Source organism: Bos javanicus, chromosome 2 (assembly GCF_032452875.1).
Source record: "Bos javanicus breed banteng chromosome 2, ARS-OSU_banteng_1.0, whole genome shotgun sequence".
Classification (NCBI taxonomy): Eukaryota; Metazoa; Chordata; class Mammalia; order Artiodactyla; family Bovidae; genus Bos; species Bos javanicus.
Genome location: NC_083869.1, coordinates 121,448,547 through 121,461,511, shown reverse-complemented (window position 1 = coordinate 121,461,511; position 12,965 = coordinate 121,448,547). Strand labels below are relative to the sequence as shown.

Genomic DNA, 12,965 nt, shown 5'->3' with positions numbered 1-12,965 from the left:
CCCCAGCCAGCTGATACCAATCATGGATGCTTTTATTATTTGGACCTTCCAACTACACTTGGACACTTAACACGTGGATCCGGGCTGGGTTGTAGGCACTCTCCCAAGATCCAGAGGTGCTGAGGGGCCTGGAGAGGTTCCAGGAACATCTCAACCACCATCTGAGGACCAGTACTTAGGGTCCAGGCTCAGAAGCTGAATCTGTTGGCTGAGAGCCTTCTGTCTTCTCCTGATCTGTCACTATTTGCCACACTTTATCCCACGCTACCTCTGAAGGCTCAGGCGGACGGGTCCCGCGCAGAAACAGGCCTGAGGAAGAGGAGGACGGGTAAGGAAGCTGACCAGAGGCGAGAACTACCCCAGGGAGGAGGAGGAGGGTCACCTTGCCACAGTCGCAGGCTCTGGGGCTCCACCGAGGGCCAGATAGCCAGGGGGTTGGGGACGTAGAGCGGGTTCCGGAGCTTTCGTTGCTCTTTTGGCTGACTGAGCCCAGACCACAGGGAGTGTGTTCGAGTTCTCACTTCACACAGGCATCTGGAGGGAGTGAGACCATAAGCTTCCAGACTTTGCTGTGTACTCTAGGATTCTGGGTGGGGGCCCCAGTTAGTAGGGTGACAGCTCCCCCAGGGCAGTGATAACACCTCCTGCAAATGTTACTGGGAGTCAGATCCTGAACTACGATAACGCAGGAACAAGGCAAAGTCCTAGTTCTTAAGGAGTTCTGCTTATCTTTGCCTGAAAGGATCATGGAAGGCTAATTAAGAATGTGCCATTTGAGGGATTTCCCTTGCAGTCCAGTGGTTAAGAATCTGCCTTTCAATGCTGGGGATGTGGGATCAGTTCCTGGTGAGGGAACTAAGATCCTACGTGCTACAGAGCAACTAAGCCTGGGCACTGCGACTGCTGAGCCCGTGTGCCACAACCAGACTGCACTGCAAGCAAATGCTGAGCCCGTGTGCCACAACCGGAGTGTGCACCACAAGCAAATGCTGAGCCCGTGTGCCACAACCAGTGTGCACCACAAGCAAAAGGTCCCCGTGACGCAGCCAAGATCCCACATCCTGCAACCAAGACCTGACGCAGCCCAATAAATAGTGAAAAATGTTTTTAAAAGAGTGTGCCATTTTAGCTGGGTCTAGCAGCAATTCACCAGGTATGCAAAAACATGGAAATACAAGAGCAAAAGCAAGGAAGCGGGAACGGGCTCAGTGTAAACACTCATAGGTCTAGACTGATGAGTTTAAAAGAGAAAAAGGATGAAAGTGAAGATACTATAAGCAGTGAGGAAGCTATTCCAATGGTCTACAGGGAAAGGAAAGTCTGGATTAGGGAAGTAGAAGGGGCCTTGGATGGGAAAGGACTAAGAAAAGAAATTGTTAGAAGAAAAGCTGAATATGAAGGAGGGGGAGAGGTAAAAAGTTTAACCTGGATAAGCAGAGCTAGTGAAAGCAACAGGACGAGGAGGCCACTGGAAAAGCAAAGATCACTAAATATACGATCGCCTTCGTGGAGAGGAGTGAACCCTCCCTCCCCTTGTCTCAGTCTGATGAAAGAAAGACGGCCAATGGGAGCAACAAGTCAACCAAATGATGAAAGTAGCTACCACTTGTGTGCCCACTGTGCCAGGCACAGTGTTAGGCACTTGCTATGGCTCAGAGGTTAAAGCGTCTGCCTGGAATGCAGGAGACCCGGGTTTGATCCCTGGGTAGGGAAGATCCCCTGGAGAAGGAAATGGCAACCCACTCCAGTACTCTTGCCTGGAGAATCCCATGGAGGGAGGAGCCTGGTAGGCTACAGTCCATGGGGTCGCAAATAGTCGGACACGACTGAGCAACTTCACTTTATGCTTTAACTCAGCTAATCCTCTCACACACACATAGCCCACCTCTAGATCATGGTGACTATTATGATCACCTCCTTGCTACTGATGAAACAGACTCAGGGTTGCTTTTGATCACTCATCAGGTGAATGGTGAGCCAGAATTTGAGCCCAACAATTTGACTCAGCTTTCAACCTCCAATCTATTGCTTCACTAGAATCAACGCTGCAAAGTGGTAGAGAGCTCCAGAAATGATTTTGGCAGCAATTTCCCCCTTCAGTCCTTGTTTTTAAGCTAGGAGTGCATGGTTCTTGGCTGTGGACAGGGTAGGAGGTCTGAAGAACTGACTGTGGACCCACTCGTTTCTAGCTTTGCAGAAGTTAGGGGAACATGTGAGATCCGGAGGCAGGAGAGGAGAGGACACACGGTTTTCTACAAGAGAAACTCAAAAGAGAAAGATACCTTCTTTTCTGGAAGGGAGGGAGGAGGGGCAGTCATAGTTCCCTGAACTGGTTCCCTGAACCCAGCCCCCAGCAGTGAAAGCGCTGAGTCCTAACCACTGGACCACCAAGGAGTTCCCAAAGATGTCTTCTAAGGAAGTAGGTACCCGCCCCGCCCCTGTCTTGTGCCTGCCCTCTGGCCCACCTGGACACCCCCTTAGCTCACCTCTCCTTTTCATTGTTGCACAGGAAGGTGCCAAAAGGGGAGGCATAGGCGTGATCAAACAGCGCCAATAGCATCCCCTCCCCAAACTCCAGCGACAGCGGGAACTGGCGGCCCAGCTGCCACACGCAGTCCAGAAATAGGAGAAAGGTGGGGGCCTCGTGTTTGGGGCGGGCGTGGGAGAAGGCTGAGTGAGCACAGCGCAGCTGGAAGGGGTGGCCAGCCTGGGGAAGGGCAGAGCGATGGGCATGAGGACGTGGGGTTTCTGGATAGAGGAGGGTAGTGCTGGGCTGGGCGGCCACTCACCTGGACCCACTCTCTCTCTATTAGTTCCTGGAATCCAGCCATGGTTCGGCTCAAGGGGTCTAGGATGAGTTGGGCCAGTGAAGTGATGAGCAGGGTGCTGTCCGTGCCTTCAGCGCCATGTACCAGGATGCAGGCCCCTTCCCTGAGGGCCCAGGGCTCATCAACAGTGGCCTGTTCTTCCCTGCCTGGAGTGGCCAGGTCAGGAATAGAATGGGCCCATTTGAAGGCTACCTTTGCTTGCTTACTGAGACATGGCTTTGCATCCAGGCATGGAGAGCCCTGCCCACCCTGCCCTGTTCCCTGTCTTGTAGGGTGGGGGTCTTACTGTTCCATGCTCTGGGCTGCTAGGCAGGCGGTGCTCAGAGTCTCCTTCACATGTGACAGCCAGCGGCAGCTCTCTAGTCGATTAAGCCAGCGGTCCATGCTCTGCTCCAGGTCCCCGCAGGCCTCCACCAGGCGCACGAAGCTCTCCTGTAGGGGCCGCCCCCTGCACAAGCAAGAGTCTGGTCATTGTTCCTCCAGCCTAAAGCTCTGGTGAGCACAACAGCCTCAGAACAAGGGCTCCAGGCCAATGAGGGAGACACAGAGCCCTAAGAGGAGCCCATCTGACAAGAGGGACACAAGACCCTTTGGAGAGCCCACCTAATCTGATGGAAGTGACTCCCTAATCTTGAGGATTCCCCAATCTGCTGGAGGAGACCCAAGACTCTTTGGGGAAACCTAGTCTGTTGGAGAGGCATAGCATAGCCTCCTGGAGAAACAGAATGCTCTGTTGTTTTTTAGTCGTTAAGTTATGTCCGATTCTTTGTGACCCCAAGCAGCATGCCAGGCCTCCCTGTCCCTCACTATCTCCCAGAGTTTGCCCAAGTTCATGTCCATTGAGTCAGTGATGATATCCAACCATTTCATCCGCTGTGCTTCCCTCTTCTCTTTCGTGGATCACAGCCTTGTCGTGGCGAAGGGGCTTATGTAACTCAATGAAGCTATGAGCCATGCCATGCAGGGCCACCCAAGACCAACGGGTCATAGTGGAGAGTTCTGACAAAACATGGTGCACTGGAGGAGGGACTGGCAAACCGCTCCAGTGTTCTTGCTGCGAGAATCCCATGAACAGTATAAAAAGGCAAAAAGATAAGACATTGAAAGTTGAGCCTCCTAGGTTGGAAGGTGTCCAATATGCTCCTGGGGGAGAACGGAGGGCAATTACTAATAGCTCCAGAAAGAATGCCCTGGAAACTCCCAATTTGATGAAGGTGTCACAGTTCCCTTGATGTACCCCAGCCCAATGGGAGCTACACAGTACTCCCTTGGGAGAACCAGCCTGACAAGAGGTATAGAATACTCTTCAGATTCTGGAATCTTCCCAGGAACTGTTCTGTTCTAGATCACCAGGAACCTTCTGCCAGAAAATCTAATTGGTACTTTTTTCAGGCTTATTTAAAAGCCTTCAATGACTCCCCATTGCCTCTAGGATAAAATCTAAGCCCATTATCATGGTACTCAAGACCCTTGCTCTGGCCCGGGTCGCCCCTTCAGCCTCCCTACCTCCACCTCAGAGTCCATACTCCCAACACACTGTGCTGTGTATGCAAAGTTGCTCAGTCGTGTCCAACTCTTTGTGACCCCGTGGACTGTAGCCCACCAGGCTCCTTTGTCCATAGGATTCTCCAGGATACTGGAGTGGGTTGCCATGCTCTCCTCCAGGGGACCTTCCCCGACCCAGGGATCGAATCCACATCCCACCTGAGTCCAAAATGGGGCAATTGACTAGGCTGCCTGCTGCTACACACCTGGAGGGCCTTCCACCTGGACTGTCCTCCTCCCACCCTCTGGCTTACCCCTGCTGTGTTTCGGATCTCACTAAAGCACCCTATTCTCAGGGAAGCTTTCTTAGGATGACCTGTTCTAAGAGGGGAGTGCTGCCGCTTATCACACTGAACTCTAATTGCCTGTTTACTGCTAATCTGCCAGCCATGTTTGGGCTGGCCACCATCTCAGCCTCTCTGCTGGGTCAATGTCGGTCAAATAAATGAATAAACAGTTTTGTATTCTGGATAGGGGAGCAGTCCACTCTCCTCAAAGCACAAAAGTCCCTCAGGACCTCCTCTTGGTACTACCAGCACCTGGAGACAGTGGGAACAGATAACAACTGTGGGTACAGCCCTCAGGGCAGAGCTGGGACCAGGGCAGAGAGAGAGAGAGAGAGAGAGAGAGAGAGAGAGAGTGTGTGTGTGTGTGTGTGTGTGTGTGTGTATGATGAAGTTGTTCCTGGAAGACAAATTTCAGTTTAATGTAAAGGAGAGATTTCTCTTTCGAGGCAAAGTTGGGATGCCTAGAGAGGAAGGAGCTTTGTCAGTGGGTGCCTGCAAGTGGCCATGCCCACCTGGCAGGATGGCTACCAGGAAAGATCAAACAGTCCTGGAAGTTCCTAGAAGACGCCAGTCCCCCACCCCCATCCATAAAGAGTCCTAGAGGAAAGAACCTTAGGAGGGCATGAGAAAGCCCCTTACCTCTCCAGGGGCCGGTGCAGTCGTTTCCAGCCAGGGTAGGCAGCCTTGGCCTCGGTGCCCCCGCCAGTCATGCGGGCCTGTTTGGCGGCCTGGGGCGAGCGCGTGTCCACGATGAAGCCCCGGGCCCCGGGCCGAGCCCCCGCCAGCACAGCTCTCAGGAGCTCCTCGTCCTCAGAGCAACGCCGCTTCTGGGGCCCAGTCAGGGGCTGACCGGCACGTAGCAGCACCTGCAGACAGGGATCCAGCTCCAGAAACTGTACCCACCCAGGCCTGGTTCAGGAACTTCGCTCAGGGCATCCCTTAGGCCGGGTGTACACACTGGAGCGCATCTAGAGCTGGCTGGGGCAGGCTAGATGGAGCTCAGGAACCCTACGGGCTTCGAATCGGGTCTCGGTGGGTTGTGGCAAGAGCGGGAAGGGACCCGAGAGTAGGCCGTGGGCGAGTCACGGGTGGACAAAAGAAGAGGAGGTTTCGGGGAGGGGGCCAGACCAGCCGGAGGCGGAGCCAGAGGCAGGGGAGACTCCAAAACTGCGGAGAAGGGCGGGGTCAGCACCGGTGAAGGCACGATAAGCCGAGGGGGCGGGGCCATGTTACGGCCCGGACCGCAGAAGAGCGGGCCAGTGCAGAGTGGAACCAAAAAGGGAGACAGAGGGTCCTAGCGGCGGGGTCTGGGGAGGGGCGGGGCTCACGGTTCCGCTGGGAGCGTGGTAGTAGCTGAGCACAGGGAAGCGGCCTCCCTGGCGGAAGCGGGCGCTACGCGCCACGGCACTGTCGTCCACGGCGCGAGGCACGATCACGGCGCGGGGGTAACTGGGGCACAAGCTGAAGTCCTCGTTCGCCTCGCTCAGCCGCCAGGCGTTGGTCTGCGGCGCAGGGACGAGTGAAGACCCAGTCTATGGCACCCGATGCGTGACCGGTCCCCGCGCCCCTTCCAGACCTGGCTCTCCCACATCCCCAGCCCCGCACGACCGCGCCCACCTCACGAGCTACTCGCTTGTAGTAGCATTCGGGAGGGTGGAAGTGCCAGGCGTCGCCTAACCTCAAACCTTTGGGACGGTAGAAGAACGGAAAGGAGGTGATGACCGATTCCAGGGAGGACAGCGCCTGGGGAAGGAAGTCAAGGGATCTGGAAAAGATCGGAATCCAGTCCGCCGTTCCGCAGCTCCTGCCTCTCCACGCATTCCAGACCACCCTGCATCCCCTTTTGCTCCGGGACAAACCCGGATCCTGAGCCCCCTAGAGAAGTAAACCCTGCTGACTCCTCCCGTTACGGGATAGGGCAACTTAAGTGCCTCCATTGCATCCTTGGCATACCTCGATGGAGCGGGCAATGTCCAGCGTCGCCTCCACGCCCTCTATGTCCAGCTGCAACACTCGCAGGTCCTTACAGCGCAGCGTGATGGTGCCCGAGTCACCCGCGACCCTGGAATGCACAGCCTTTAGGTTTAATGTCCACTGACCCCCACCAGGGGGAGAAGAAATGAGTTTCTTAAGATTTTACGTTATGCAGCGGGGCACCAGCTCCAACTGCGCTAGCCCTTTCCCCTCTCCCTGCCGAGCCACGCGCTCCCCGACTACGGGGACGCCCCCGCCACGTCTCACCGCTTCTCGATGGAGTCAACGTTACGCAACAGCAGCAGCCACAGGTCTGGAGTCGCCTGGGGCCCTGGCGACAGCAGCAGGTGGTGGCCGGTGATGCAAAGCGTGCCACGCAGTGGGGGCTCCTCCGGACCCCGCAGGAGCTCGGCTTGGGCCTGGCCGGTGCGGATCATCTCCGCGAACTCCATTCCTCCAGCGGCGGGCCTGACGCCCGGCAGGGATTGACTCCGAGCGTCAGGCGGGGTGAGCGCGGGCTCCGAAAGGGACAGGAACTGGCTGGGCAGCTGGCGACGCCGGCAGGACAGCTGTTAAGGAGGCCCCTTGGAGGAAGAGATCTCACAGTTTCACAGGAATTCCCCCACCCCCACCCCATTGCTAGCACTTCTTACTGAGGACCCCGGGACTAGAATCTGTTAGGGAAACCTCAATTTCAGCATCTGTGAAGTGGGGGAGAAAAATCTTGCTAAAGTCCTTTAAGACCTCGTGGGTCGCAGGAGGCATTAAAAAAAGTCTCTAAGGTGCTGGCACTCCCACCGATTTAAAAAACAAACAAAAATACCCGTCTTTTCTCCTGTACCCTGGTGGGAGGGGTGGAAAGGGTGAGTGAGAAACTAGGAAGTGTCTGCATCCTGTCCTACAGCTGAGGCTGGGTGGGGAAATCCCTGGGTCCACCTTAAATGCAAGCAGCTGTGTAGCTGGCACCCCTCCCCCACCACAGCTGGCAGTCCCTGCCTGAGGGCGCCCTCTACGGGGGGCCACTTCTGGTATAGTTCTGCCCTCTGGAGCCCCATCCCTCCTCTCCATCCTTTGACCAAAGGGGAATTGCCTATACAATGAGCTGGGCCCTAGGGACCCAAGGGTGGCTGAGGAGGGTTTCCTTCACAGGGTTTTCAGTCTGGCAAGAGACACACTTAAGCTGGTAAATTACAAGAGTTTAAATCTATTTACTGGAGGACCCATCCATCCAGATATTCTTTTATTTCTTAAACAATGATGCCTATAATGTGTTAAGTGATAATCACTAAGAAAAATAAAAGGTACTCCTGCCTTTAAAGAGCCTTCTGGTCTACAAGGTTCCAGGCTTTTGTGTGTGTGCAAAACCCTTCTTTCAAATAATGAAATTGTAAGTGGATTCCCCCCATACACACATACATAATATAAACACAAAGTTGGAACTGCTCTATAAAAGGAACTAGATATAAAAGAGTATAAACTGTAAAATTCCAGACCAGGAGCATCAGCTAGGATGGGAATTCGTTAAAAATGCAAATTATAGGCCCTACCCCAAACATACTGAATCTGAATCTCTGGGAATGAGGCAGTCTATTTTAATAAGTTTCCAGGGGATTGGGATCTATGTTAAAGACGGAGAAACACTGGAAAGTATACAAAAAGGCAAAACTAATCCAGGCTGTCAAAAATTAGGGCAGTATTACTGAAACTGGGCTCCCCAGAAACCAAGTTCCCTTACTGAGTTTATGATTAATCACTCTATTCAAAACATTTTTATCTTTTTTATCCCCTCTGTCTAGTCAAAGCTTTGGTTTTTTCAGTAGTCATGTATGGATGTGAGAGTTGGACTATAAAGAAAGCTGAGCACTGAAGAATTGATGCTTTTGAACTGTAGTGTTGGAGGAGACTCTTGAGAGTCCCTTGAACTGCAAGGAGATCCAACCAGTCCAGCCTAAAGGAAATCAGTCCTGAATATTCATTGGAAGGACTGATGCTGAAGCTGAAACTCCAATACTTTGGCCACCTGATGCGAAGAACTGTAAATTCTTGGCTGTAAAACTGTAAAGACCCTGATGCTGGGAATGATTGAAGGTGGGAGGAGAAGGGGAAGACAGGATAAGATAGTTGGATGGCATCGCCGACTCAATGGACATGAGTTTGAGTAAACTCCAGGAGTTGGTGATGGACAGGGGAGCCTGGTGTGCTGCAGTCCATGGGGTTGCAAAGAGACAAGACTGAGCGACTGAACTGAACTGAACTGAACTGACTTCAATTCTGTGCTAGATGAACACTAATCAACAAGAGTCGGAAAACTCCCTGGTGGTCCAGTGGTTAAGACCCTGGTTGGGGAACTAAGATCCCCCATGCCTTGTGCCTAGGCTGAAAACCAACCAAACAAAAAAACCCCACAGAGTCAGATGTCTAAAATTGCTATTGTCCATAATATCATTAATGTACTGAAATTGCTATCCTAGGTATCATCATTAACATACAAATTCAAGCTGTTTCTCTAGGACAAGATGAGGTAAGAACTCATCAGCCCCCAGCCATGGGCCACCTGGCCAGATAATCATAAACCAGAAACATTTCTGTATGCAGGTCAGGAAGCAACAGTTAGAACTGGACATGGAACAACAGACTGGTTCCAAATAGGAAAAGGAGTACGTCAAGGCTGTATAATTGTCACCCTGCTTATTTAACTTATATGCAGAGTACATCATGAGAAATGCTGGGCTGGAAGAAGCACAACCTGGAATCAAGATTGCCGGGAGAAATATCAATTATCTCAGATATGCAGATGACACCACCGTTATGGCAGAAAGTGAAGAACTAAAGAGCCTCTTGATGAAAGTGAAAGAGGAGAGTGAAAAGGTTGGCTTAAAACTCAACATTCAGAAAACTAAGATCATGGCATCCGGTCCATCATTTCATGGCAAATAGATGGGGAAACAGTAGAAACAGTGACTGACTTTATTTCTGGGGGCTCCAAAGTCACTGCAGATGGTGACTGCAGCCATGAAATTAAAAGACACTTGCTCCTTGGAAGGAAAGTTATGACCAACCTAGATAGCATATTAAAAAGCAGAGACATTACTTTGTCAACAAAGATCTGTCTAGTCAAAGCTATGGTTTTTCCAGTGGTCATGTATGGATGTGAGAGTTGGACTATAAAGAAAGCTGAGCACTGAAGAATTGATACTTTTGAACTTCAGTGTTGGAGAAGACTCTTGAGAGTCCCTTGGATTGCAAGGAGATCCAACCAGTCCATCCTAAAGGAGATCAGTCCTGTGGGTTCATTGGAGGGACTAATGTTGAAGCTGAAACTCCAATACTCTGGCCACATGATGCGGAGAGCTGACTCATTTGAAAAGACTCTGATGCTGAGAAAGATTGAGGGCAGGAGGAGGAAGGGACAGCAAAGGATGAAACCGTTGGATGGCATCACCAACACAATGGACATGGGTTTGGGTGGACTCCGGGAGTTGGTGATGGACAGGAAGGCCTGGCGTGCTGCGGTTCATGGGGTCGGGGACTGAACTGAACTGAACTGAACTGAAGAGACATTCTGACTGTGAAACTACTATTAAGAAATGTCACAGAAAAAGAAAAAAGAAATGTCACAGAAACATCACAAGGTGATGATTAATCCCAGCCTCTTTGTTCTTCCCCTTTTTTTTTCTTTTCTTTCTTTCTTTTGGCCATACTACGTGGCATGCGGAACTTCCCCAACCAGGGATTGAACCCGTGCCTACTGCGGTGGAAGTCTTAACCACTGGACCACTGGGGAAGTCCAGTTCTTCCCCTTTAAAAACAAAAAGCAAAAACCTAACACTCAAAGACCAAGTTGATGTGGATCTGAGACTTGTCTCTCACTCCCCTGCTTGGCCCCCCTGCAATAAACCCTTACTTTGCTGCAAACGCCCTGTCAGAGTTTGGCTTTCTCAACTGTAGGTACATGAGCAAGCTGTGCTTGGTTACATTACCCTTAGGAGAGTTGGTCTAGACCAGCAGCACAAAGGAGCTTCCTGGGTGATGGTAATACTCCTTTGCTTGATCTGTTTACATCACTCTGATTCAGTTGGGGAGAATTCATCAAGCCATGTATTTACGACATGTAAATTTTTCTGGGTGTGTGTTATATTTCAACACAAGTTTTAAAAAGGGAAATGCTCTGGTTGAAGCCCTGGGAGGGGCAGGGAGAGGGAGGTCGAGGAGCCCATCCACAGCTCTGCCCTTACCCCGAACACAGTCCTTGTGGGATCTCCAAGGGAACCTAAAGTTCCTTAGAATATAGCTTGAAATCACTGATCTGTCCCAACAGAGTCAGTGACTTGTCCAAGGTCCCACAGAGCCAGCACCTGAACCCAAGTCTCCTGACTCCCAAATTGAGGATCTGGACACTATTCCTTTGCTGAAGGGCCACAGTCATGAGTCAGGACTGGGGGCAGCTTGTCAGCCTCCTATCCCCTCCCCAATCCCTTAACTCGGGTCTTGGGAAAAGGGCCAAGACTCTAGTGTGGACGATGCTTTTCTTATCCTGGAGCAACTTCCTTTCTGGGAACTGGGTGTCTCCTTTTGGGCAAAGACAATAAATTTCATCCAAGGGGCCAGAGGCTCAGGGCTCCTCCTGCCCCCACCCGGATGGGCATCACGTGGCTCCTGGGATAGCAGTCCAGGAAAATCCCAGCCCTTGCACACTGAGCCTCCTACACCCATCTGCTTACCCTGACACACTCAAGCCTCCCTGACCCACCTTGAACATTCACCACCGCACACTCCCTGGCACATTTCTTTCACCCTCAGCTTCTCCCACCTCTTCCTGGGTAATACTGCCAGCCTTTCCCTAACCCCAGAGCTGCAGCCTTTCCCTGTCACTGCTCACCCCCTACCATGTCCCTGGGACCATTAAAATTCCAGGCAGTGGGTGAAGATGAGGAGGATGACGAAGCAGAGAGCTTGGACTCTGTGAAGGCACTGACGGCCAAGCTGCAGCTACAGACACGACGGCCATCATACCTGGAGTGGACAGCCCGGGTCCAGAGCCAGGCCTGGCACAGGGCCCAAGCCAGACCCAAGCCCGGGGGACCTGGGGCCATTTGCGGATTCGACTCAATGGACTCTGCCCTTGAGTGGCTCCGACGGGAGCTGGTAAGTCTGGTGGGGTGGGCAGCCTTGCAGAGGGCCTTGAGGGCAGTCCTCAGGGCCCAAAACCCTGGGTATGGTGAGGGGATGAGAATGACCCTGCCTCCAGCAACTGCCCTCTTCTGTGGCTTTGTCCCAGGGTTGAGGAGCCAGGAATGGACTTGTCCAGTGTTTTATTCAGGGAGCCTTACTGAAGAAGGAGTCCATCAGTCTACTGACCTTGTGCTCCTGTGGCTCAGAGGACAGAGTCCTGCCCTTGGGGGCCACCAGGGATAGCTGGGGAAGGCATGGCCTCCCAGTCTCCTCTGCAAATTGCTATACCCCAAAGATACAAAGGAGGCACTAACCACGCTGTCCCCAGAGGAGGCCAGTATTAACTAGGTGGCTCTTAATCTAATATGTGCAAATATAAAAATGTCAGCCTCCAGACTGGAGATTCCATCGATTTGATCTAAGATCAGGCCCCAGGTACCTGTACTTGTTTAGCTTGGTTTTAGAGCAAGATCTATGAGATGGGCTGTATAGAGCCGGGATATGAGGGGGTGGGAAGGACATAGCCAGGGCAAAGCCCCCGGGGTGTTGACCGGAAGGGAATGGAGGTTCAGCGGGCTCATGCCCCCTCTCGGCTGCAGCGGGAGATGCAGGCACAGGACCGGCAGCTGGCAGGGCAGCTGCTTAGGCTGCGGGCCCAGCTGCACCGGCTGAAGGTGGACCAAGTCTGTCACCTGCACCAAGAGCTGCTGAACGAGGCCGAGATGGAGCTGGAGATGGAGCCCGGGGCCGGCCTGGCCCTGGCCCCGCCACTGCGGCACCTGGGCCTCACGCGCATGAACATCAGTGCCCGGCGCTTCACCCTCTGCTAAGGGATCCCTGCGTGTCTCCTGCACCACCCGCTACCCATTCCCCAGCCCACCTGGGACGAAGGAAGAGAGGGGCGCCCCAGAGGAGCCAGCACCTGGAGAAGGGTCGGGGTAGAGTTGGGGAGATGCTCAGTGCTCTGGGAGCTTAAAGCTGCAGCATTCTGGGGCCCTGCTGTCCAGATGGGGGAAGAGGGTGGTTTGGAGGAAGGGGAGGAGTTCACAGACCCTCAGTCTCCTCAATAAATCTCTGCTTCCCATCAAGGTCTCTGCAGTCCTTTATTCAGGCCTGGGTTCACTGTCTCGCTGGTTGCTAGGGCCAGGGGTTCTACCTC

The 12,965-nt window shown here is 52.9% G+C and overlaps 2 protein-coding genes across 2 annotated transcripts; one reads left to right on the top strand and one right to left on the bottom strand.

The window, feature by feature from the left end:
• Positions 1-14: 14 nt before the first annotated feature.
• On the bottom strand, positions 15-7,536 carry LOC133231056 (myotubularin-related protein 9-like). Its single transcript, XM_061389251.1, has 11 exons — positions 7,458-7,536; positions 6,902-7,218; positions 6,614-6,722; positions 6,278-6,403; positions 5,989-6,162; positions 5,300-5,526; positions 3,115-3,276; positions 2,790-2,931; positions 2,487-2,707; positions 383-534; positions 15-309 (listed from the first exon to the last, which is right to left on the bottom strand). The coding sequence occupies exons 2-11, from the start codon at positions 7,084-7,086 to the stop codon at positions 176-178; spliced, it is 1,632 nt and encodes a 543-aa protein (XP_061245235.1). The 5' UTR covers positions 7,087-7,218; positions 7,458-7,536; the 3' UTR covers positions 15-175.
• An 81-nt stretch (positions 7,537-7,617) lies between these two features.
• FAM167B (family with sequence similarity 167 member B) lies at positions 7,618-12,894 on the top strand. The gene is made up of 2 exons (XM_061389489.1): positions 7,618-11,779; positions 12,406-12,894. The coding sequence occupies exons 1-2, from the start codon at positions 11,522-11,524 to the stop codon at positions 12,634-12,636; spliced, it is 489 nt and encodes a 162-aa protein (XP_061245473.1). The 5' UTR covers positions 7,618-11,521; the 3' UTR covers positions 12,637-12,894.
• The last annotated feature ends 71 nt before the right edge of the window (positions 12,895-12,965 follow it).